The sequence below is a fragment of the Mobula birostris genome, chromosome 13, assembly GCF_030028105.1.
Source record: "Mobula birostris isolate sMobBir1 chromosome 13, sMobBir1.hap1, whole genome shotgun sequence".
Taxonomy (NCBI): domain Eukaryota; kingdom Metazoa; phylum Chordata; class Chondrichthyes; order Myliobatiformes; family Myliobatidae; genus Mobula; species Mobula birostris.
Genome location: NC_092382.1, coordinates 49348852 through 49375525, shown reverse-complemented (window position 1 = coordinate 49375525; position 26674 = coordinate 49348852). Strand labels below are relative to the sequence as shown.

At 44.3% G+C, this 26674-nt stretch overlaps 1 protein-coding gene across 1 annotated transcript in view; it reads right to left on the bottom strand.

The window, feature by feature from the left end:
- Window positions 1-15777: 15777 nt before the first annotated feature.
- Window positions 15778-26674, bottom strand: part of LOC140206820 (uncharacterized) — a 107051-nt gene continuing 96154 nt past the window's right edge. The window contains exon 4 of the mRNA XM_072275058.1: window positions 15778-17150. Within this exon, the coding sequence (XP_072131159.1) occupies window positions 16410-17150 (741 nt within the window). The 3' untranslated portion in view covers window positions 15778-16409. The remainder of the gene's footprint in view (window positions 17151-26674) is intronic.

The following is a 26674-nucleotide window of genomic DNA, read 5'->3' as shown; positions in this document are numbered from 1 at the left end:
TACGTCAACAAAGGCTATTTGTGTGAGAGTGTTTCAGTTACTGTGGAGCCAGGCACCCATGCAGCTCATTGGGAACAGGGAATAATACCAATGGAGAGTGTCAAACTGAGCCAGGTCACAGACTGGAGATGGCAGAAATGCCCCATTCTTATAGAGACAGGAAGAACATCAGAGAATTTGATGGTCATTCCAGATACCAGCACTGTGCCCAGATAGAAGATGCTTTCTCTCTCCAAGTTGGGTTGAACTTCACTGTAACAGTGTGATGCCAGATCATACCTTGACAACTCAAGTGATCTCATCTGAAATGTTTTCCTTCACCCACTGATGAATTTTGTAAATCTTTTTACAGGTTAAAAATGACAAGGAATTTGTCTACGGGAATCTTGAACACAACACACCAGTTTTGCTGTCTCTGTCCAGATATTTCACACTGGGCACTGGGCACCATTCACCTGTTCTGTGGGTGAGAAGGGATTCAGTCGGTCTTCCCACCTGTGGACACACCAGTCAGTTCACACTGGGCAGAGCCTGGTCATCTGCTGAATTTGTGGGGAAGGATTCACTCGGTCATCTGACCTAATGGCTCACCAGCGAGTTCACACCAGGGAGCGGCCGTTCATCTGCTCGGACTTTGGGAAGGGATTCACTTGGTTATCTAATCTGAAGGTACACCAGCGAGTTCACATTGGAGAAAGGCCGTTCACCTGCTGAGACTGTGGGAAGGGATTCATTTCGTCATCTAAACTGAAGGTACATCAGCGAGTTCACACAGGGGAGAGGTCGTTCACCTGCTTGGACTGTGGGAAGAGATACACCCAGTCATCTGACCTAATGGGACACCAGCGAGTTCACACTAGGGAGCGGCCGTTCACCTGCTCAGACTGTGAAAAGGGATTCACACGGTCATCTAAACTGAAGGTACATCAGAGACTTCACACTGGAGAGAGGCCATTCACCTGCTCAGACTGTGGGAAGGGATTTACTTCCTCATCTCAACTGAAGGTACATCAGCACGTTCACACTGGAGAGAGGCCATTCACTTGCTCAGTCTGTGGGAAGACATTCACTTTGTCACCTCACCTACTAAGACACCAGTTAGTTCATACCGGGGCGTGGCCATTCACCTGCTCAGTCTGTGGGAAAGGATTCACTGAATTATCCTTCCTACAGAGAAACCAGTCAGTTCACACTGGGAAGTGGCAGTTCACCTGCTCAGTCTGTGGCAAGGGATTCAATCGGTCATCTCACCTCGTGACACAGCAGTCAGCCCACACAGGGGAATGGCCATTCACCTGCTCAGTCTGTGGGAAGGGATTCATTTCGTGATCTAAACTGAAGATACATCAGAGACTTCACACTGGGGGGAGGCCATTCACCTGCTCAGACTGTGGGAAGGGATTTACTATGTCATCTCATCTGAAGGTACATCAGCGAGTTCAAACTGGGGAGAGGCCGTTCTTCTGCTCAGTCTGTGGGAAGGGATTCACACGGTCATGTCAACTATAGAGACACCAGCAAGTTCACACTGGATAGAGGCTGTTCACCTGCTCACGATTTGGGAGGAGATTCTCTCAGCCAAATGAACCAAATGTGTATCATTGAGTTCACAGTGGAGAGAGGCCATTCACCTGCTCTGACTGTGGGAAGCGATTCACTTAGTCATCTAACCTTATATAATCCCCGCTTCGGCTAGCTGCTTAATATAGGGGGTGATAGTCCCTCAGCCTGGCCAAACTTAAGAAATCTTGTTTGGGTGGATGCTGCGTGATGTGTTCCCTGTTACAAATCAGTACCCCAAAATAACAAACAGTAAACTATATGTGATTAAATGATTGAGCTTTATAATTCTTACTTTGACTATATGGTTAGTGATGTAAACAAAAGAAGATAAAAGGGCTCACTCTCTCCATTCGTGTCTTCTCATCTCTCCCCGACAAAAGACTATGAAAATCTCTCTTCTAGACGCACAAGGAAGAACATTTCTGTCATTGGATAGCCCCGCACTCCAAAACCCTGTTGTCTCTAGTCGTAACCTAAACATTGCTGCTACTGAGAAACCATTACCTCAGCAGTGAAACATTGCAAAGAGGCCATTACATTAGCAGTGAAACCTTACAGCTTGTGACGCACTACCGGGTTCACACTGGGGAGAAAGTTTCAATAAGCTGCATGCTGGATGTTTGGCCATCACGGTTGCTTAATGTGATTTCGAGAGTGACTGTCGGTGCTGAACTCTGCAATTATTGCTGCTGCTCACCACACCCAGTTCTTGCCCCTGGTCACTGGGCATGGGAGGGGTTTCTTCTGCATATTCACCTTTAATGGGACTGGAGTTTAAAATTCTGGATCTGAGACAAATAAATCAGTTCTATTTTAAACTCTGTCTATTCTAAACTCTGTCTATTCTACTTAGTGAATTCATAACATGACTAGTGTACAGTAGAGAGTCAACTTAGGCTGGCTGGACCCTGCCAGTGATTCAGTTCCACAACAGTCCTTTTAAACCCTCCCCTGTTGTTCATCTCTCGCTCTCCCTGTGGGATAGGTTCCAGTCACCACTCTGTGGGTGAAGAGGTTTCCCTTGAATTTTCTGTAGACTGAAGAAGTCGAGGAGAAGCGAATCAGCAGCGGGGCGTGGCAACAAATGACAGAGTAGCAAAATTTGGAAGCTGATTGACATAGAAAATCTTTCGGTTGTCTATCTGATGACACAAACAATACCTGTGGTGAGGTGCTCCACTGGTCGAGGAATATGTGTGTTGGGAATGATTTTATTTATTGAGGGAGTTGTTCCTGCTTGTTTATCCTGTAATATTATATCCAGATGGTTATTATGGATTATCCTATCTGTAATAATGTATTGATTATCAAATAATTTGTAAGATTTTGACTATAAAACTGGATCAGGCTTGAATTTATGGTGCCTTTATGAAGTGATGGAGGGCATTTTAAAGCAAGATTTTGGTGAATGATATTTACCACTTGATTGTACCTTTGTAATTAAACAGATTGAGTTAAACTGCTGCAGGATCCTGAAATGTATTGGATTGTGTCTGGTTTTTCTTGGCATTTTCTGCACTTACTGCCTTGTTTGTTTGTACTTCATTTACTTTTGTTTTTTTTTTTCCTTTTGTTAACCATCCTGTCCTGTACAGGTGTCTCCCGCTTTTCGAACGTTCGCTTTACGAAACCTCACTGTTACGAAAGACCTATATTAGTTCCCTGTTTTCACTAACAGAAGGTGTTTTCACTGTTACAAAAAAATCAGTGCACGAAAAAATCAGCGAGCAATAAAAGGCAGCGCGCGCCCCGAGCGGCCCCTCTCCCCCTGGATTCGGAATGGCATTCTCGCTGGCATTGCTTAAACACGTTGCATTAAGCAGCCGTTAGCGAGATGAGTTCTAAGGTGTCGGAAAAGCCTGAAAGAGCTCGTAAGGGTGTTACACTTAGCGTAAAATTAGACATAATTAAGCGTTGTGATCGTGGTGAACGAAGTAAGGACAACGTGAGTTTGGCTTGTGGAAGCTGACGAAGATGATGTTGAAGAGCTTTTGGCATCCCATGACCAAGACCTGATAGATGAAGAGCTGATGCAATTGGAAGAGGAAAGGATAACAATCAAAACCAAATTCATTAACGAAATGAACGTGAAGCAACTGCGTGAGATTTTCGCTGCAATGATAATGTACAACTTTAATTTTGAAAGGGTACGTTGGTTTAGGGGATATTTGCAAGATGATTTGAGTGCTTACAAAGAACTGTATGATCTAAAAAGGTGCGAGGCTCAGCAGTCAAGCAAGCCTTCCACATCAGCCACAGCAGACGACAAACCTTGACCTTCGACATCGAGGCGGGCAGACATAGGAGAAGATGAGCTGCCTGCCTGATGGAAACAGACGACACCCCAGTGTCCCATCACCCCAACCCCCAGACCTCGGATAGATAGTGATTCGCGGAGAATGCAGCGGTAGCCGGGAGGCACACAGCACACCTTTAAGAAAAAAGCCAAAATAAACATGCTAATTAATTATGTGTCGGGCGGCACCTAATTAATTTGCATGTTTATTTCGGCTTTTTTTCTTAAAGATGTGCTAGATGCCTCCCGGCTACTGCTGCATTCTTCGCGGCAATATATCGGTCGGCGGCCCAGAGTGTGGGGGCCACTGCACCATCCCAACCTGCGACGACTCAGCCTAACACAGCACCATCAGTGTGCTGGGCGCTGTCCCGATTCTGATGAGTGATACCAAACTGTACAGACATTATTTCTACTTTATATGGGCTGTGTATTTTTACGTGTTATTTGGTATGATTTGGCAGCTTCATGGCTTACAGGTTACTGGAGAGAGTGTTCTTGCCAACAGCGCTTGCATGAGATTTTCTGCCGAGAGTGCTTGTGTGAGATTTTCGCTACGGAGAACAGTGCCGGCAATGATTGTGGAAAAGTATTTCTACTTTATATAGGCTGTGTATTTATCATATCATTCCTGCTTTTACTATATGTTACTGTTATTTTAGGTTTTATGTGTTATTTGGCATGATTTGGTAGGTTGTTTTTGGGTCTGCGAACGCTCACAAAATTTTCCCATATAAATAAATGGTAATGGCTTCTTTGCTTTATGACATTTCGGCTTACGAACCATTTCATAGGAACGCTGTACCTTCGGATGGCGGGGGAAACCTATATTTCTGCTAGGAACCCCTCTGTTTCTGGGAAGAGGTCTCCAACTCTCAGTCAGGTGCTCGATGCTTCCTTGTCACCATCTCATCTGCTCAGATCATTGGGATGTCTCCCATGGAGGGTCATACTCATTCCACTGGTTAATGTTTTCTTCCATAGTGATGATTCATTTTTCTGAGTTGGCCTCTCATTTAAGTTTTCTGGCCTAACTTTCTTATCACGACTGCTTATCAGATACTTTCATGCTTCTTGAAAGAACAAGCTGGTAGTGGGGTTGTGTAGCTCTGTTGGTAAAATATTAAATAAAATCATTAGAAAGAGGTGGCATAGGGTTGGAAGGTGTAGAATCTGTGGGTAGAATTAAGGAACAGCAAATGTAAAAAAAATCCCTGATGGGAATTGTATAGAGACCTCCAAACAGTAGTGAGTACATGATCCACAAATTACAATGGGAGATAGAAAGTGCGTGCTAAAGGGGCAATGTTACAATAGTCATGGGGGATTGTCATGCAGGTGATTAGGAAAATTAGGATAGTGCTGATCTCAAGAGGAGGAATTCCTAGAATGCCTACAAGATGCTTTTTTAGAGCAGTTCAGGGTTGAGACCACTTGGGGATCAGTTATTCTGGATTGGGTGTTGTAATGAACCAGAATTAATTGGGTCTTGTAATGAACCGGAATTAATTGGGTCACTTAAATTCAAAGAACCCTTAGAGGCAAGTGATATTAATATGATCAAATTCACCCTGACATTGCAGAAGGAGAAGCAAAAGTCAGATGTGGAATAAAGAGAATTAGAGAGGTATGAGAGAAAAATTGGTCGAAATTGATTTGAAAAGAACACGGGCAGGGATGAAAACAGAGCAGCAATGGCAGGAATTTCTGGAAGCAATTTGGAAGGCACAGGATATATACAGTGGCATGCAAATGTGTGGGCACCCCTGGTTAAATTTCTGTTACTGTGAATAGCTAAGTGAGTAAAAGATGACCTGATTTCCAAAAGGCATAAAGTTAAACATGGCACATTTCTTTAATATTTTAAGCAAGGTTACATTTTTATTTCCATCTTTTACAGTTTCAAAATAATGAAAAAGGAAAAAGGCCCGAAGCAAAAGTTTGGGCACCCTGCATGGTCAGTACTTAGTAACACCCCCTTTGGCAAGTATTACAGTTTGTAAACGCTTTTTGTAGTCAGCTAAGAGTCTTTCAATTCTTGCTTGGGTAAATTTCTGGGTTCAGTCATTAGCAGCAAAGCACTGACTGTGGAAATTACAAATCAGAATATTATTAGAGTCACAGAGCCCAGCAGCACTGAAACAGGCCCTTCAGCCCTTCTAGTCAATGCTGACCTTTTGTTTTTACTGCCTAGTTCCAACTACCTGCACCATAGCCTCCATACACCTCCCATCCATGTCATCACCCAAATTTCTCTTTAGTGTCTCAATTGGACCCACATCCACCTCTTCCACTGGCAGCTCATTCCACACTCCCACCAACCTCTGAGTGAAGAATTCCCCTTCAGACTCCCCTAAAAGTATTCACTTTCACCCTGAACTTATGTTCAATATGGAGGTGAGAGGGAGGACAGTAAGGGGAGGGGGTGGTCGAGTGCGGAGCGGGAAACAGAGTGGAGAGTTTATACTTAATATCTTTCAGAAAAAGTACTTGTTTAAACTTACTTGCTGCAAACCTATTATCCATACCCTGTACATTCTCAACCAAATTATTGATCGAGATGACAAGTAGCAATGTTCAAAGTTCAAAGTAAATTTTATTATCAGAGTACATATGTCACCACATACAACCCTGAGATACTTTTTCCTACAGGAACACTTAGCAAATCTATAGAATAGAAACAGGATCAATGAAAGATCAAGTAGAGCAGAGAATTCAACAAACTGTGTAAATGCAAATATAATTAAATATCAACAAATAACAAAAGCAATGGGGTGTAACGCTGGGGAACCCACCTAGGCCGGGCCTTGAGTCCAATAAACGGCCTCCCACCATTACTCTCTGCTTCCTAGCATCAAGACAACTGTGCATCCAGTTAGCCAGCTCTCCCTGGATCCCATGTGATCTAACTTTCCACAGCAACTTACCATGCTGAACCCTGTCAAAGGCCTCACTGATGCCCATATCGCACACAATCCTGGGACAGAGGTGTCACTGATCAGAGGGCACAGATTTAAACAGAGGACGAAGAGGCTTAGAGGGATCTGAAGAAGAGATTTTTCACTCAGAGGGTAGCTGAAATCTGGAACACACTGTCCGAGGTGGTGTGGAGACAGGTCCCTTCACAACATTACGAAGTGGATGAGCATTGAAACTGTCGAGATACAGTCGGCTATGAACCGAGTGCTGATAAATGGGACCAGTGTGGACAGTGAGTGGATGGTCAGAACAGGTATGGCCGGCCAAAGACCTGTTTCCGTGCTGTGTGATCCACCACTCCGGACATGACAAATTAACGATGGTGGCACCGCAAGGCATTGATTTCAAAACCCCTCACCCCTATCCAACCTGAAATAAACCAGACTGAACCCCTTTGTCACCACTGTGAATATCTGTTTCTGTCGAGGTAACATACAAATTGGTCACTTCTGCCAAACAACTGGCAATTGATGAAGTCCCTGTGTCGTCTTCCATTAATGTTGCTTCCTTACAGCAAAACTAACCCTCTCACTGTCAGAATCAGTGATTAAATCCAGCCCCAAACATTCTGCTTTCATCCCTGCACATTGTAACTTGAACCATCTCACTGAGGGTCTGATGGAGACACAACCCCTGCCCTCTGCACATGTGATCACATCTCCCCTGATTCTTACATTTCAAATACCCTCAGAATGGTTTTCTGATTCAGTCTGAAGGTTATGGTGCATTCAGCTCGTCGTCAGACCTGACAAACCATGTCTTCCCACAGCTGGTTCCGCCTGTTGGTGTGTCCTCTTTCCTCCACCTCCAGGGAAGCTGCATCTCCACACAAACTCCTCACTTGAGACGACTGTCTGTACCCGTGACACAGGAAATCACATCACTGTCACTCTCCTGATACCATCCGGGAAGCAGTACCGCAACATAAAAGCCAGGACCAACAGGCTCCGGGACAGCTTCTTCCACCAGGCCGTCAGACTGATGAACTCACGCTGATTTGAGTGTGCTCTATATTACATTGTCTGTTTTATTTATTATAAACTATTATAAATTACTATGATTGCACATTGCACATTTAGATGGAGACGTAACGTAAAGATTATTACTCCTCATGGATGTAAGAAATAAAGTCAATTCAATTCAATTCCTGATTCTGTGCCTGAGCTGCTCGCCTCCGGGTATCCTCCGTCAACAAGCTTCTTCCTCAGTCACCATCTGTCGGATTATAAAAAACAATTAAAACGATCTATCAGACAGCTCCTGTACCCCTCCACCCCTGAACAGGTTCCCCTGTTAAAACTCTCTGCTCAGCCCCTTCCCTATTCCCTTTCCCTTTCAGACTCCCGCTGTGCCAGCAGATCCGAATTCACCATGTGGACATTTCTACCTCACAGAGGCTGTACAAACCCGTGTCCTTCTCTGATGCACAGCTCAGTGACCCCAATCCCTGTCTGCACTCGCAGCCCATGACGGTGACAGCTGTCCTAGACTCTGTAACTCACAATCTTGCAACACATAATCTTGTTCACAGCAAGTTTAGACAGTCATTAATATGAAGAGAGAATTGTTGTTTCCTGAAAGGACAGGCGAGCGAAGCTGTCTGATCCAATTCACCAGATGGTTCCATGTTTACAAGTTAATTTGTCCCGGGACCCACACCCACACCCACTCATAACCCCAAAGTAAATGTCAGCTTTCTGATTTATTTCCATTTCCCTCCGAGGGAAGTTGGGGCGTTTGTGAAGTGTCTCCTGCGGCCGGAGTCTGATATATTGCTGAGAGGTAGGAGGAGACTGCTCGGCCCGTCGGTTTGACGCCGGTTCCCCGGGGAGGGAGAGGGGGATTTTATTGAAAGGATGAAGACGGTGAGAGAGGGGGCAGACAGGATGTTTGTCCCGGTGGGGACAGGAGGGGCTCATCTGTGGAAATGTCTGAGCCCATGGTGGTGGCGAGCAGAGGGATTCACCACATTGGGGGGCAAACACCGGCAGACTGTTGTCCTGCAAGCGGGACCAATGGTCCGGGCAAAGTGACAATTATTTGTGTTTTGTTGAGATTGTACCTGGAATATGGTGTAAAATCCCGCTCCCCACACTAACACGGGTTATACAGACCAAAGAACAAACTGTCGGAGGAACTCAGTGGGTCGGGCAGCATCTGTGGAGGGAAATGGACCATCAACATTTCGGGCCAAGACCCTCCCTCTGGACTGAGAGTGGACGGGAAGTAGTCAGAGAAAAGAGGTGAGTGGTGGGGATGGGGCAAGAGCTGGGGAGTGAGAGGTGGATCCAGGTGAGGGGGAGGTGGGAAGGTGGAAATAGTGACAGGGGTGGGAGGTGAGTGGTTGGGGCAACATGGGGCTGCAGAAAATCGAAATTAATTCCATAGAGGATTAACAAAGAGTTAGAGAGTATTTGTTATAGAGAGTGCAATGAAGATTCGCCAGACTGATCCCTGGGGTGTTGGGATCATCATATGAAGAAATATCGAATGTGATAACCCTTTCATTTAGATAATCGAGGACTGAGAGGTGAACACATTGAAATGCACAACATCATTACCGGTTGAACCAGGGATCCCAGTCTCTGAAAAAGGGGGTGGACTGTCCGGGACTGAGATGAGGGGGAAGTGTCTCCACTCCGAGGGTGGTGAATGTCTGTAAATTCCCACCACAGAGGGCGGTGAAGACTCAGTGATTGTCCTCACAGAAAACAGAGGCCGGCAGATGAGTGGAGACCGAAGGGATCGAGGAAATGAGGATCAGACAGAAACATGTGGCTGAGATGGGAGAGCAGCCGCCATCTTGTTGATGGTTCGAGGGGCTGAATGGCCACCTCCTGCTTTTTCTCAGTGTTGCTGTCCAGTGAGGCCAGAGGAATGTGAATAGAAATGAGTGTTTTTAAACACAGACTGATTTAAATGAAACCTGCACATTTCCTGTTTAGGTCTGAATTGTGTGTTGGATCGGGATGGGAATCGAGCCCGTGACTCTGTGACCTGAAAGGAAAGGGACAGAGAAGATATGGAGAGAAAAGGTAACTATGTATTTGTTGTAAATATGAAATAATGTGGGAAATGCAGCGGATGGGTCGGACAGCATGTGAGGGGCAAGGAGCAGAGTCACCGGTTCAGGTGGGAGACCATCCACCCGTCACCTGATCCCGTTTCCTGTTCACGTTTTCCCGCAGATCTGCAGCATCTGCCGGTCACTGCTCTACGTGTCCGTGTAGCTTCATCTTTCGCCCGTTCAGACAAGGCAGTGAGATCCGGATCTGTCACGTCCTCTCGTTGTGGGTGGACAATATGTTTTTATCTGCAAAATTTTCAGCATGTTTCATTCCACTGTTTTTACCTGCTGAAGTGCAGCCAATGTTTCTGGGTGTATGATCAATTTATGTGAGAATTTAGCCTTTTCTATTTATCTGAGCTTCTCATAAATGCATACAGTTTAGTTAAGCTTCACTCCAGAATTTCCAATGCTGGAGTCAAATAGCTCCACACATTTAAAATAGTTTATTACATTTTTTTATGTTGTACTACTTACATAATTTAACTATTTAATATATATATTTATTTTAAATCACAATTGTTAAAATCTATTGCTATAAATTCGGTTCTATTGCTGCTGCAGAGACAATGAATTTCATGACATATGCCGGTGCTATTAAACCTGATTCTGATATTGATGTGGGAGACCCACACCGGTCACCTGATCCCAGTCACCGCAGATCGTAAAGCGAGATTGAAGCCTTTTCCATTTGTTTGCATTCTTCAGAAATGACAACAATTAAATTTCCTTCTGTGGTTCCAAAGCAGCTCAGTCTGTCTAATATTTCCACACAATTAAAATGGGGAATTTGTTTGTTATCATCACGTACTGAGTTACAGTGTAAATCTTGCCTGACGGACCATCCACACAGATCAATACATTACGACAGTACATTGAGCTGATATACGACAAAACAATAACTGTAACAAAGCATTATGGCTGCAGAGAAAGTGCAGTGCAGATAGACATATGGTGCAGGGTCACGTCCAGTTACATTGTGAGGTCGAGCCCATTTTATCGGACTGGAGACCATTCATTTGGCTTATAACCGCAGACAGGAAGCCGTCCTTGAGCCTGGTGGTACGCGCTTTAAGGCTTTTGTATCTCTTCCCCGATGGGGGAGCGGGTTTGCAGCAAGAATGTCCAGGTTGTGAGGATCTTTGAGAACACGGCCTGCTTTTCCGACGCAGGGGAAGTGTAGGAAGAGTCCATGGAGGGGAGGCTTGTTTCTCTGATGTTCTCTGCTCTCCAAAGTTCTCTGCAGTTCCTTGCAGTCATGGGCAGAGCAGTAGCCATACGAAGGCGTGAAGTATCGACAAGAAGCTCAGAGACCTCAGCCTTCACCCTGCCTTGTGTAGCTGGATCCTGGACTTCCTGTCAGATCACTGGCAGGTGGTAAGAGTGGGCTCCCTCACCTCTGTCTCTCTGACCCTCAGCACTCATACCCCACAGGGTTGTCTCCTTGGCCCCCTCCTTTACTCTTTTTATACCCATGACTTGTGTAGCCACCCACAGCTCCAATCTGCTAATTAAATTTGTTGATGACACTACATTGATTGGCCTAATGTCAAATAATAACTTTCAATCGATCAAATGCATCCTCACAGGGCTCGGTCCAGACAAACTTTTCACCCTTCTTCAGGAGATTAGTCAGAGGAAGAGCGATATCAGCAAAGTTCTTACAGAACTTACGATAATATCCAACCATTCCCAGAAATCTTCTGAGAGCCTTCATACCAGTTGGAATAGAAACTTCAGAAATTGCCTGAACAGGAGCCAACTTGCCTTGACCTACTACATAGCCAAGATAGGTCACAGTGGCATGGCCAAATTCACTCTTAACTGTAAGGTTGGCCTGGGAAAGCCTGTCAAACAGCTTTTCTACTGCAGAGATATGCTCTTCACAAGTGTCACTCCCTGTGACTAAGTCACCAATATAGGCAACTGCGTGTTCTAACCCTCAAATTACAGAATCAATCATTCTCTGGAATGTTCCTGGAGCATTTTTCATTCCAAATGGCAAAACATTGTATTCATACCACCCAGAAGGTGTCACAAACGCAGAAATTTCTCTACCTCTGTCCGTCCATGGAATATACCAATACCCTTTAAGCAGACCAATCTTTGTAAGAAATTTACCTCTTCCAACCTTATCCATGCAATCATCCACCCTAGAGATAGAATAGGCATCTGTTTATGTTACTGCATTTACCTTCCTATAATCAGTGGAAAATCTAACACTACCATCAGGTTTGGGCACAATAACGCAGGGTGAGCTCCAATCTGATGTTGAAGGCCTAATAATATAATTTTTCAGCATATATTCAATTTCTTGCTCAGCCAATTTACACTTTTCTACGTTCATGCGATACGGCTGTTGTTTAATTGGTTTGGCTTGACCAATATCTGTGTCATGTACTGTAACCATGGTTTGCATGTCAAAATAAGGCTTTATCATATTTGTGTGTACCACCTGTGTTAGTTTACATCGGTCAGGTGTTTTAATAACATAATTCACATCATTACTTTGAGAGACTATTTCATAGGGTCCATTGAATTTCGCCTGAAGTGGATTCGGCAACATTGGAAATAAGGCAAGCACGTTATCCCCCACCTGACATTTTCTTTTGGAAGCCTGCTTACCAAACCAACACTTCATTTTATTTTGAGAAATCTTTAAGTTTTGTCTCGCTGGACTACAGGTTTGGTGTAGTTTATTTTTGAACTTCAAAACATAGTCTAACAGGTTAACATGTACATCCCCATCAGTCCATTGTTCCTTTAACAAGGTCAAAGTTCCCCTCACTCTATGACCAAATATAAGTTCAAATGGACTAAAGCCCAGTCTTTCCTGTACCGAGACACTTACTGCGAACAAAAGCAAAAAAGACAGTTTGCCCTCATCCAAGTCTTTTCCATTTTCTACACAGTATGTCTTAATCTTTGTTTTGAGGGTAGAATGAAATCTTTCTAAAGCCCTTTGTAATTCTGGATGGTATGCAGACGATGTAATTTTTTTAGTTCCCAGTTCATAAACTACCTGCTGGAACAATCCAGATGTAAAATTACTTCGTTGATCAGACTGGATTTCTCTAGGCAAACCAAATAAAGTAAAACAAAAACTGATAGGAGCCCTCCCCACAGTTTTAGCTTTAATATTTCTGAGAGGTATTGCTTCTGGGAATCTGGATGCAGTGCACATAACAGTTAGCAAATACTGATGGCCAGCTTTAGTCTTTGGCAATGGGCCAACACAATCTACTATAGCTTTGGAAAAGGGTTCACTGAAAGCAGGTATAGGCCGGAGTGGGGCCACTGGGGTGAACTGATTGGGTTTACCCACAGCTTGACAAGTGTGACAGGTTCTGCAATAGGTCACAACATCTTTCCTCAAATTAGGCCAGTAAAATTCTTTCATAATCCTGCTTACAGTTTTATTCACTCCAAAATATACAAGATATTAACAGGAGTAGATAGAGTGGACAGCCAGCGCCTCTTCCGCAGGGCACCACTGCTCAATACAAGAGGACATGGCTTTAAGGTAAGGGGTGGGAAGTTCAAGGGGGATATTAGAGGAAGGTTTTTTACTCAGAGAGTGGTTGGTGCGAGGAATGCACTGCCTGAGTCAGTGGTGGAGGCAGATACACTAGTGATGTTTAAGAGACTACTAGACAGGTATATGGAGGAATTTAAGGTGGGGGGTTATATGGGAGGCAGGGTTTAAGGGTCGGCACAACATTGTGGGCCATAGGGCCTGAACTGTTCTAGGTTCTCAATGGCCACCTAAGGGCATACTGTGGGGGAAAGTTAAAATTTCAGTCCTATAAACTTTAGGGACTACAACTTGGTGAACAATTGCCCATTCCTCACTCGCAGGTATAGCAGGTGGCCTCCACTTCCTCATTAACACTCCATCCTTGAGATAATACCCTACTGGCACTTTCTTAATCTCATCATCTGAGAAAGCCCTTTCTTTTAAAGCTTCAATCTCAGGGTCTCAATTCTGTTCTGCTATAAACTCCTTCCTAGACAGGGATAAATATTTCTCATCAGACTTAGTACCCGAATCCTGTTGAAAGAATGAAGGCAGAAAAGACCCTTACAAGTCATCATAACCTGATCCCGATTTTGGCTGTCATAGGTACCAGAATCATGCTGCACAGAACCATCTCCATTGGCAGACTTTTTAGCCATACTTTGAGTTACTGCGCAGGAAGGATAAATATTAAAATCCATCCGTGGGTCGTCAGTGGTTGGCTTAGTTGTCAACTGCACTGCAGGAACAACCTTACCATCTGCCCGGTCATTCCCTAACAGCAAAGTAACAACTTCCACCTGTAAACCGGAGCATAATCTGAACTTAACAGGTCCTGAAACCAACCCTGACTGTAAGTTACCCTGTGCAATGGCACAGAAACCATGCCACTCCCAATGCCTTTAATAAGATTTACCTCACCAATGTTAGTCTCATCACCAAACTTTAGAACGCTGTCTAACGTAACTTACTGAGAAGCCCAGTATCTCGAAGAATTTTCACTGGTACTGGGGTTGACCCTTCCTTTACTAATATAAACCCATCTGACATAAAATGATCGAATCCCTTCTTAACTCGGTCAGACCTCTCAGTCCTTAACTAAGCCTCAACAGAATGTTCAGAACCCTGTGGGTTTATATGTGCTTCAACATACAGATCACAGGCATTTCGGACAGCCTCCTTTTCCTTTTTCTTCTTCAGGATGGAATAATTAGCCATCATATGACCAGCTTTCTTACAATAGTAACAAGAAAGATCAGAATATTTCTCCTTCAACTGCTTCCCTTCATCCTTACTCTTGTTACTAATCCCAGCTTTAACTTCTGGTTTACCCTGGTTATTCCTGCTACTCTTTTGGAAGCTCTTATTCCGGGTAAACTGAACCTTATGAGTTAAAGCAAACTCATCTGCTAATCTAGCAGACTCCTGCAAAGTGGCAGCATCCTTTTCATCTAAATATGTCTTCATGTCATCAGGGATGCACCTTTTGAATTCTTCAATTAAAACCAACTCTTTCAAGCTGTTAAAATCATCATTTACATTTTCATATGTGCGCCGGCGTTCAAAACACACAAACTTCTCATAAGCAAATTCCATACAACAATTTTCTTAAATTTCTAAACCTTTGCCTGTATGCTTCTGGGACCAACTCGTAAGCTTTCAGCACAGCCTGTTTCACAATGTCATAATCAGCTGCTTCATCAACTGTCAAGGCAGAATAGGCTCGCTGAGCCTTCTCCTTAATTACACTTTGTCAGAGAATTGGCCAACCCACTTTTGGTCACTTTAAACTCTGAGCAAACTTCTCAAAATGCTGGAAGTATTTATCAACCTCTGCCTCATCAAATGGAGGTACCAATTTAACTTCCTGACTGGACTCAAACTTATCACCAGAGTGTAACACTAGACCCCTTTGCAGCAATCTATCTTTTCCAGCTCAAACAGCCTCTGTCGTTTTGCTTCCTCCCTCTGTTTTTTAATTTCACCTTTCCAAGTTTTAACCTTTTAGCAATACTCAACAACTCAATCCTTCTGGCATCCTCTAATGCTTCAGAGGTTGGCGCTTGCAGAAATCTATCAACATCCATTGCCGCTGATTTTTCACACACAAATAAATCAAAAGGGATTTACCAATGAAATTGATAATTAATCAATCAATATGCCCCCAAATTTGTTCATATTCCAGGCGCAGGCCCCAATTTTCTTACGAACTGTAACGCTTTAGAAACGAACCAGCAGCAATAGACTACACCAGGCGTCTGGTTTTGATGTTAAAATCACTATCTTTATTAGTATCTACTTATAAGATAGTAACTTAAACAAGATAAACAAAATTGAACAGTGTTATGTGTGTGTGTGTATATATATATATTTAAAGATAACTCCCAAACTATTGAGCTTAGAGGCTTGAGATGGTAAAGTATGAAAGTTCAGTTCATCCATGGAATAGTTGATGAGAGAGAGATATTTGTAATCCAAGGTAAATGTTGAGACAAGGCAATTATGTCAAATTCCACAGGCTCCACGGTGGTAAAACAAGAGAAAAGTCGCTGTAGATTTTATCCTTGTCGTTCTAAATCCACGTACGAATTATCACCGAAACGGACTTGTCACAAGGGGTATCATCTTCAAGTGAATTACCAGACCATACCCAGACACATAAGACATAAGTGGTCTTCACAAATCCGATCCACTCCAATGGATCAAATGAGGTGATAACCACACATTCGATGTTCACTGAATCAATAATTAACCCACCCTTGTGGGCATGGGAAAGTTCTAAACAGTGACCCTTGGCCACTAGTTCCCTTCTTTCGATCCTTCCATTTTTTCTCCTTTGTCTCCATCTGACTCTGAGTGTCTGTGTCCTTGGTTAAATCTAAACAAGCTGCGAGCGATGTAAACAAGCTGAAAGTCAGACTGATTCGCCTTCTTAATCTCTCCCTCTCCCTTAAAATGACAGTCCACAGGAAGTGAAACCTCGAGATTCATATCAATGCTCGCTCCCCAATGTGAACTGACTGGTGTGCCAGTAGTTGGGATGACTGAGTGAATCCTTTCCCACAGTCTGAGCAGGTGAACGGCCCCTCCCCAGTGTGAACTCGCTGATGACTCTGTAGGGTGGATGATCGAGTGAATCTCTTTCCACAAACTGAGCAGATGAACGGCTTCTCCCCAGTGTGAACTCGCAGGTGACGCTGTAGGGTGGATGAATGAGTGAATCCCTTCCCACATTCTGAGCAGGTAAATGGCTTCTCTCCAGTGTGAACTCGCTGATGACTCTGTAAGTCAGATGATCGACTGAATCTCTTCGCACATTCTGAACAGGTGAACGGCTTCTCTCCAGTGTGAACTCGTTGGTGACTCAGTAGGTCGGATGATCGAGTGAATCTCTTCCCACATTCTGAGCAGGTGAATGGCCTCTCCCCAGTGTGAAGTCGCTGGTGACTCAGTAGGGTGGATGACTGATTGAATCCCTTCCCACATTCTGAGCAAGTGAACGGCCTCTCTCCAGTGTGAACTCGCTGGTGGGTCAGTACGTGAAATGAATGAGAGAATCTCTTCCCACAGTCTGAGCAGGTAAAGGGCTTCTCCCCAGTGTGAACTCGGTGATGACTCTGTAGGTTGGATGACTGAGTGAATCCCTTTCCACATTCTGAGCAGGTGAACGGCTTCTCCCCAGTGTGAACTCGCTGATGACTCTGTAGGTCAGATGACCGAGTGAATCTCTTCCCACAGGCTGAACAGGTGAACGGCGTCTCCCGTGTGTGAACTGACTGGTGTGCCAGTAGGGTGGATAACTGAGTGAATCCCTTCCCACAGTCTGAACAGGTGAACGGCCTCTCTCCGGTGTGAACTCGCTGGTGCACCAGTAGGTCGGGTGACCAAGTGAAACCCTTTCCACAGTCTGAACAGTTGAATGGCCACTCCCCGGTGTGAACTGACTGGTGTCTCAGTAGCTGAGATGACAAAGTGAATCCCTTCCCACAGACTGAGCAGGTGAATGGCCTGTCCCCTGTGTGAACTCGCTGGTGACTCTGTAGGGTGGATGAACGAGTGAATCCCTTCCCACATTCTGAGCAGGTGAATGGCCTCTCCCCAGTGTGAACTCGCTGGTGAGCCATGAGGTCAGATGACCAAGTGAATCCTTCCCACAAATTCACCAGGTGACTAGCCTCTGCCCAGTGTGAACTGTCTGGTGTGTCCACAGGTGGGAAGACCGACTGAATCCCTTCTCACCCACAGAACAGGTGAATGGCCTTGACCAGTGTGAACTTACTGATGTACCTTCAGCTGAGATGACTGAGGGAATCCATTCCAACAGTCTGAGCAAGTGAATGGCCTCTCCCCATGTGTAAAATGATGGGCGTGCCAGTCAGTCAGATGATCGAGTAAATTCCTCCCCACAGTCTGAGGAGGAAGGATGATCGAGTGGTTCCCTTGCTCCACTTCTTAAATCTCTAGACAGAGACAGCAAAACTGGTGTGTTGTGTTCAAGATTCCCATAGACAAATTCCTTATAGTTTTTAACCTGTAAAAAGATTTACAAAATCCATCAATGGGTGAAGGACAACATTTCAGATGAGATTACTTTAGTCACCAAGGTGTGATCTGACATCACACTGTTACAGTGACAGTCAACCCAAGTTGGAAGGAGAAATCATCTTCTAACTGTGCAGAGTGCTGGTATCTGGAATTAAATGGTATCTGGTATCTGGAATTAAACTCTCTGATGCTCTTTCTGTCTGTATACGAATGGTGCATTTCTGCCGTCTCAAATCTGTGACTTGGATCAGTTTGACTCTCTCCACTGGTATTATTCCCTGTTCCCACTGAGCTACATAGGTCTCTGGCTCCACAGTAACTGAAACACTCTCACACAAATAGCCTTTGTTGACCTGCAGCTGGGATTTTCTTTTATGCACTGTTAATTTAAAGTGCCACAGTTTTAACACCATATAAAAATTTGCTGCTGAGATGAATGGTTGGTCTGTTAAAAGGAATTAAAGTGAATATTAGTATTATTTAAGGTTCTTGTCACAGTCATAGAAAAGTACAACACAGAAACAGACCCTTTGGCCTATCTAGTTTGTGCTGAACTATTTTAACTTTCTACTCCCATATCCCTATCATCCAGGCACCTACTCATACCTCTTAAGTGTCGAAATTGAGCTCACATTCACCATTTGTGCTAACTGCTCATTCCACAACCGGATGACCATCTGTGTGAAGAAGTTTCCCCTCATGTTCCCCTTAACGTTTCACCTTTCACTCTTAACCCACGGCCTCTGGTTGTGGTCCCACCCAATCTCAGTGGTAAAAGCCAGCTTGCATTTACCCTATCTATAACCTTCATAATTTTGGTACACCTTCATCAAATCTCCCCTCAATCTTCTACGTTCCAACAAATAAAGGCCTGACCTGTTCAATCTTTCCTTATAATCAAAGTCTCCAGACGTGGCAACATCCTTGCAAATTTTCTCTGAACTCTTTCAACCTCTAACATCTTTCCTGTAGGTAGGTGACCAAAACTGCACACAACAGTGCAAATTAGGTTTCACCAATTTCTTATACAACGTCAACATAACATCCATCTCCTGTACTCAGTACTTTGGTTTATGAAGGCCAATGTGCCACAATCTTTCTTTCCGTCCCTACCTAACTGGGGCACCACTTTTAGTGAACTATGGACCTGCGTTCCCAGATCCCTTCCTTCTACATCACTCCTCAGAGCCCGACCAGTCACTGTGTAAGACCTTGTTCCTACCAATGTGCAACACTTCACACCTGTCTGCATTAAATTCCATTTTCTGTTTCTCAACACATTTTTTCCAGTGGGTTCAGATTGCTCTGCAAGCCATGATAGTCTTCCTCACTGTCCACTACACCCCCAGCCTTGGTGTCAGCCACAAATTTGCTGATACAGCTAACCATGTTATCATCCAGATATCTGACATAGATGACAAACAGCAACAGATCCAGCAGTGATCCCTGTGGCACACCACTAGTCACAGGTCTCCAGTCAGAGAGGCAACCATCTGCTACCACAGTCTGGCTTCTCCCAAAGACAGTGTCTCATCCAATTTACTATCTCATCTTGAATGCTGAGTGACTGAACCTTCTTGACCAACCTCCCATATGAGACTCTGTCAAGTGCCTTGCTAAAGTCCATGTAGACAACATCCACTGCCTTGCCTTCATCCACTTTCCTGATAACTTCCTCGTGAGGCTCGATAAGATTCGTTAGACATGACCGAGCATGCACAAAGCCATGCTGCCTATCCTTAATCAGTCCACATCTATCCAAATAATTATATATCCAGTTCCTGCACATACGTTCCAATAACTTTTCCACTACTGATGTCAAGCTCACCAACGTATAATTTCCTAGTTTATATTTGGAGCCTGTCTTGAACAGCGGAATAACATTGGCTCCAAACCTCCAGTACCTCAGCTGTCACTGTGAATGATTTAAATATCTGTGCTTGGGCCCCGCCGATTTCTGCACTTGTCTTCCACAGGGTCACAGGGAACAACTTGTCAGGCCCTGGTTATTTTTCCATGGTAATCTGCCTTAAGACAGCAAACACCTCCACCTCTGTAATCTGTACAGGGTCCATGAAGTTGATGCTGCTTTGCCTCACTTCTATAGACCCTGTGACCATCTCCTGAGTAAATACAGATGGCAAAAAAATCTCCCCCATCTATTTTGTCTCCTCATATGGATTACCATTCTGATCTTTCAGAGGATTAATTTTCTCCCTTGCAATCTTTTCACTCTGAACATATCTGCAGAATCCCTGAAGATTCTCCTTCACCTTGTCTGCTGGGCAACCTCATGCCTTCTTTTATTTCTTTCGTAAGTGTTCACTTGAATATCCTGTACTTCATAAGTACCCCATTTGTTCCTATTTACCTGTAACTGGTATGTACCTCCTTTTTATTGATCTGGGAGATGAAAGCCAAAGGGGTGATAGAGCTGCATGGGAAGGTGGGTTTGTGTGTGTATGGGGGGGATTAAACTAAAGTTGCTGAAATTTTTCATTCCTGACTTTATCTGAAGTCTGAACAACATCTGTCTCCACAACCCTGCACTATATGTTCTGTTATTCAGGCTCCTCATGTTAGCCATTTCAGCCCTGGGAAAAGCCTCTGACTATCCACATGATCAATGCCCCTCATCATCTTAGACCCCTAAAAAAGGCATTAAACATAAACAAGGAAATTATACATGATTTGAGGATTTGTTAGAAATGTACAAAATTATGAGGGTATGGATAGGGTTAATGCAATCAGGCTTTTACCACTCAGTTTGGGTGGAATGACAACCAGAGGTCATGGGTAAGTGGGGAAGGTGAAAATTTAAGGGGAACATGTGGAAAACCTCTCAGTGAAATGGTTGAGAGTGTGGAATGAGATGCCAGCACAAGTGATGCATGTGAGCTCGATTTCACCATTGATGAGAAGTTTGAATGGGTATCTGTGTCCTGAGTAAATACAGATGCAAGAATGCTATGTAAAATCTACCCTATCTATTTTGCCTCCTCGTATAGTCATAGTCATGCTTTATTGATCCTGGGGGAAATTGGCTTTTGTTACAGTTGCACCATAAATAATTACTAGTAATAGAACTATAAATAGTTAAATAGTAATATGTAAATTATGCCAGTAAATTATGAAATAAGTCCAGGACCAGCCTATTGGCTCAGAGTGTCTGACCCTCCAAGGGAGGAGTTGTAAAGTTTGATGGCCACAGGCAGGAATGACTTCCTATGACGCTCTGTGCTGCATCTCGGTGGAATGAGTCTCTGGCTGAATGTACTCCTGTGCCCACCCAGTACATTATGTAGTGGATGGGAGACATTGTCCAAGATGGCATGCAACTTAGGCAGCATCCTGTTTTCAGACACCACCGTGAGAGAGTCCAGTTCCATCCCCACAACATCACTGGCCTTACGAATGAGTTGTTGATTCTGTTGGTGTCTGCTACCCTCAGCCTGCTGCCCCAGCGCACAACAGCAAACATGATAGCACTGGCCACCACATGTCCACACTGACCCCCTGGATAGACACAGGGGTCACCAGTACCTTAGCTCTCCTCACGTCTACCACCAGCTCCTTAGTCTTTTTCACATTATAGATACCATTCACAGTATAGATTACCATTCACTGATCGTCCAGAGTGGGCACGTTTCTGCACTGACCTTCTCCATGTTTCTATGACAGAGAAGCTGGCCAAACTTGATTGGAAGGGGAAACTGGTAGAAACTGACAACAGAGCAGCAATGGCTGGAGTTTCTGGGAGCAATTCGGGAGGTGAGTGATAGATACATCCCAAAGAACTGGAAGCATTGTAAAGTCTGGAGGGCAGAACCATGGCTGAAATGAGAAGCCAAAGCCAATGTAAAAAACAAAGAGAGGGCAAACAAAAGAGCAAAAACTATTGGGAAGCTTTTAGAAACCAACAGAAGATGACTTCAAAAAAAGTCAGCTGAGCTCAGGGTGTGGAATTATAATATTGTAGTCACTAATGAGTCTTGGTAGCACCCAACAGCCTGAGGCATTTAGAGAAACAAAATATCCGGGGCCTCAATATCTCTGGAAACCAAGGTTCCCTGCACCAGTTACCAAACTTTTATTTTGACAGGCACATACAACCCTCGAAACTTCACTTCTGAAGAACTCCCACTTACCAAGTGCTCCTTTGCCAGAAACATCCTGTCCCAATTCGCACTTGTCAGATCCTTTCTGATACCACCAAAATTGACCTTTCCCAAGTTAGAATCTCAACCTGTGGTCTAGACCTCTCTCTTTCCATATTTACTTGGAATCTCATAGTATTATGATCACTAGGTACAAAGTCTTCCCATACACTAATTTCTGTCACTAGCCCTGGATCATTTCCTGATAGCTTATTGCACACTTCTACTTTGAGAATTCTACTGGTTGAGAGCACATTTGACAAACTCTGTCCCATCTAGTCCTTTTACAGTATGGGACCCCCAGTCAATATATGGAAAGTTAAAATCACTTACTGTATCAGTCTTTGTTTCTGGCATAGTCTGTGATCTCTCTGTAAATTTGTTCCTCTCAATCCCTCAGACTTTTGGTTTCAACCAAGTCCCAGTAATGGTAACAATATCATAATTCAATACACTGAGCTCATCTGGCTTTCCCATGATGTTTCTTGCATTTGATTTACACAGCTCAGTACATTCGAAGCACCATGCTCAATCTTTTGATTGTTGACTTTGTCTGAAGTTTGAACAACATTTGACTGGTGTCAAGAAAACAACCACTTCCTCGATGTCACAGAAACAAAGGTGCTGGTTGTGGATTACAGAAGGAATGGAGACAGGCTAACCCCTATTGACATCAATGGATCTGGAGTTGAGAGGGTAAACAGATTTAAGTTCCTTGGCATAAACATCGTCGAGGATCTCACGTGGTCTGTACATCCCGGCTGTGTGGTGAAAAAGGCACAAGCATGCCAGTTTCACCTCAGAAGCTGAAGAAGTTTGGAATGTGCCCCCAAATGTAAAGAACTTTCTACAGGGGCAAAATAGAGAGCATCTTGGCTGGCTGCATTACTGCCTGGTATGGGATCTGTACCTCCCTCAATCGCTGGACTCTGCAGAGAGTGGTGCGGACAGCCCAGTGCATTTGTAGATGTGAACTTTCCACTATTCATGACACTTACACTGACAGATGTGTAAAAAAGGGCCTGATGGATCACTGGAGACCTGATTCACCCCCAACCACAAACTATTCCAGCTGCTACCATCCGGGAAATGGTACCACAGCATGAAAGCCAGAACCAACAGGCTCTGGGACAGCTCCTTCCACCAGGTCATCAGACTGATATATTTATGCTGATACAATTGTATTTCTATATTATATTGACCATTCTGATGTACATACTGTTTATTACAAATTACTACAAATTGCACATTTAGATGGAGACGGAACATAAAGATTTCTACTCCACATGTATATGAAGGATGTAAGTAATAAAGTCAATTCACTTCAATGACTCCACTATCTGTTCTGGTATTCAGGCTCCCATCCACCCTGCAACTTCAGTTTAACATCCACTAGCACTAGCAAGCATGACCACTAGGATATTAGTCCCCTTCTAGTTCTGTTCCCCTAACTAACAAATCCCCTATCAGCCCTTTGACTTTCCTGTGCTAGCTAATTCCCTGCCAACAGTTTCTAACGTGGTCTACCTGTTGTCCTGGGGGATGGCCACAAGAGTACTCAGTGATGGCTATTTAACCTCATTCTCCTTCCTGACTCTCATCCAGTTTCCTGTGTCCTGCACCTTGGGTGTAACTCACCTCTCTTCGTGTCATATCTATCATCCCCTCTGATTTCTGAATGATCCGGAATTCATCCATTTCCAGCTCCAACTCCCTAACGTGCAGGGTCATAGGGAGTCAGGTATGTGAGGGTATCAGGGACACTGGAAGTCTCCCCACATTCCCACCAATGTCCCCTCTAATTTGTAATGACCAGTGTGTTCAAAAATCTTGTGCTGCACAATTCTTGCCCAGTGACAACATGTGAAAACTGAACTTTATATACAGAGGTATTCATTTCAACAGCAACCAAATCACTGGCGATAAGAACTTTGATCTCCTCTGGGTTCAATTGAGTTCATCTGCACTCTCACACAACCTATGTAGCAGGCCTATAGCAGGTAATGAAGGATTTTCTCACCAGTGCTTTTGCACACGGCCTATATGTGATTTTCTTGCTAAATTATGCTTTAAAAAGTCAGATTTCCAAATATCACTCCACTTCTTCCCACTTGCAAATTCTCCAGCAACTTTTGCATTGCCACAATACACACAGGGAACACCAGTTTCTATACTGGACATAAACATTTCTCCTGAACCCTCCCCCAGGTGACTGATGGTGGTGAACTTAGTGATGGCAATACCAATGAGTATTATCTCGCAAGACAATCCAGGTATTACCTAACCGGAAACCTTGGTTGCAGTATGAGGTCGTCCCTTTTAAAGGCTACTGCTGTGGCTTTTAGGTCCGGGGATACCAGTTGCTACACGGAATCCAGGTGTGAACTCCGGAAAGCCATTAAGGGTGCCAAGAGGCAATATCAAGCCAAGTTGGAAGTCCAGGCTAACCAGAGGGATGCGGCAGGGTCTAAATGAGATCACTGAGAGCAAAGAAAAGGCTGGGAATATCAATAACTGTGATGCTTCTCTTCCTGATGAACTAAATGTATTCTACGCCAGATTCGAACAGAAAAGGAGCATCCCGCTTCCTCCGGATGAACTGGACCTGGTGGCATTGAGGAGGGCGTTAGAATGGCCTTCCTGAGATAAATCCAAGGAAGGCCTCGGGCCCAGGTGGCGTCCCAGGACAGGTTCTCTGGGCCTGTGCAAGCGAGCTAGCTGGAGTGTTTGCTGACATCTTCAACTGCTCCTTGCTTCAGTCTAAGATCCCCTCGTGTTTTAAGAAGGCATCGATAATCCCAGTGCCGAAGAAGAGCAAGGTGGCATGCCTGAATGACTATCGACCTGTGGCTCTGACATCAATTGCGATGAAGTGTTTTGAGAGATTGGTTATGGCACACATCAACCACAGCCTACCGGTCAACCTCGACACTTTGCAATTCGCCTACCGGAGCAACAGGTCTACGTCAGATGCCATCTCTCTGGCCCTACATTCCTCCTTAGGACACCTGAAGAATAAAGACGCATACGTAAGGCTCCTTTTCATTGACTACAGCTCTGCCTTTAATACCATCATTCCAAATAAACTGATTCCTACGCTCCGGAACCTGGGCCTTAGCGCTCAGATCTGCAGTCGGATCTTCAATTTCCTCACAGACAGGACCCAGGCTGTAAAAATAGGGGACAAGCTGTCCTCTACAATCACTCTGAGCTCCAGTGCCCCACAGGGCTGTGTACTCAGCCCCCTGCTGTACTCACTGTACACCCATGACTGTGTAGCCAAGTTTCCATCGAACTCAATATATAAGTTTGCTGATGACACAACAATTGTAGGCCGTATCTCGGGTAATGATGAGTTTGAGTACAGAGAGGAAATTAAGAACCTGGTGGCATGTTGCAAAGACAATAACCTATCTCTCAATGTCAGCAAGACGAAGGAATTGGTTGTTGACTTCAGAAGGAGTAGCGGACCGCACGACCCAATTTACATCAGTGGAACAGGTCAAAAGCTTTAAGTTCCTCGGGGTCAATATCACAAATGACCTGACTTGGTCCAACCAAGTAGAGTTCACTGCCAAGAAGGCCCACCAGCACCTTTACTTCCTGAGAAAACTAAAGAAATTTTGCCTGTCCCCTAAAACCCTCACTAATTTTTATAGATGCACTGTAGAAAGCGCTCTTCTTGGGTGCATCACAACCTGGTATGGAAGTTGTCCTGTCCAAGATCGAAAGAAGCTGCAGAAGATTGTGAACACGGCGCAGAACATCACACAAACCAATCTTCCATCCTTGGACTCACTTTACACTGCACGCTGTCGGAGCAGCGCTGCCAGGATAATCAAGGACACGGCCTACCCAGCCAACATGCTTTTTGTCCCTCTTCCCTCCGGGAGAAGGCTCAGGAGCTTCAAGACTCATACGGCCAGATTTGGGAACAGCTTCTTTCCAACTGTGATAAGACTGCTGAATGGATCCTGACCCGGATCTGGGCCATGCCCTCCAAATATCCGGACCTATTTCTCGGTTTTTTTGCACTACCTTACTTTCCATTTTTCTATTTTCTATTTATGATTTATAATTTAAATTTTTAATATTTACTAATTTTTAATATCTTTAATATTTAATATTTGTACTCCAGGGAGCGGAAAGCGCAGAATCAAATATCGCTGTGATGATTGTATGTTCTGGTATCAATTGTTTGGTGACAATAAAGTATAAAGAGAAGGGCAGTAGTCTGTCTCACTGGAGTCTGGAACATTTGTGATGTGAAAGCTACTTGTTGTTCAGGGCAAAGGTGCTTGGTATCATTATGTACCCAGAGTGAATGGGTCAAAACATGTCCTCACGGGTAGAAAGGTCCAGAACAAGAGGAGGTAGAACAAGCAACACACACAAAATGCTGGAGGAACTCAGCAGGCCAGGCAGCATCTATGGAAAAGAGTACTAATGCTGAGTTCCTTCAGCATTTTGTGTGTGTTACTCGTTCTACCTCCTCTTGTTCTGGACCTTTCTCGCCATGAGGACATGTTTTGACCCATTCACTCTGGGCA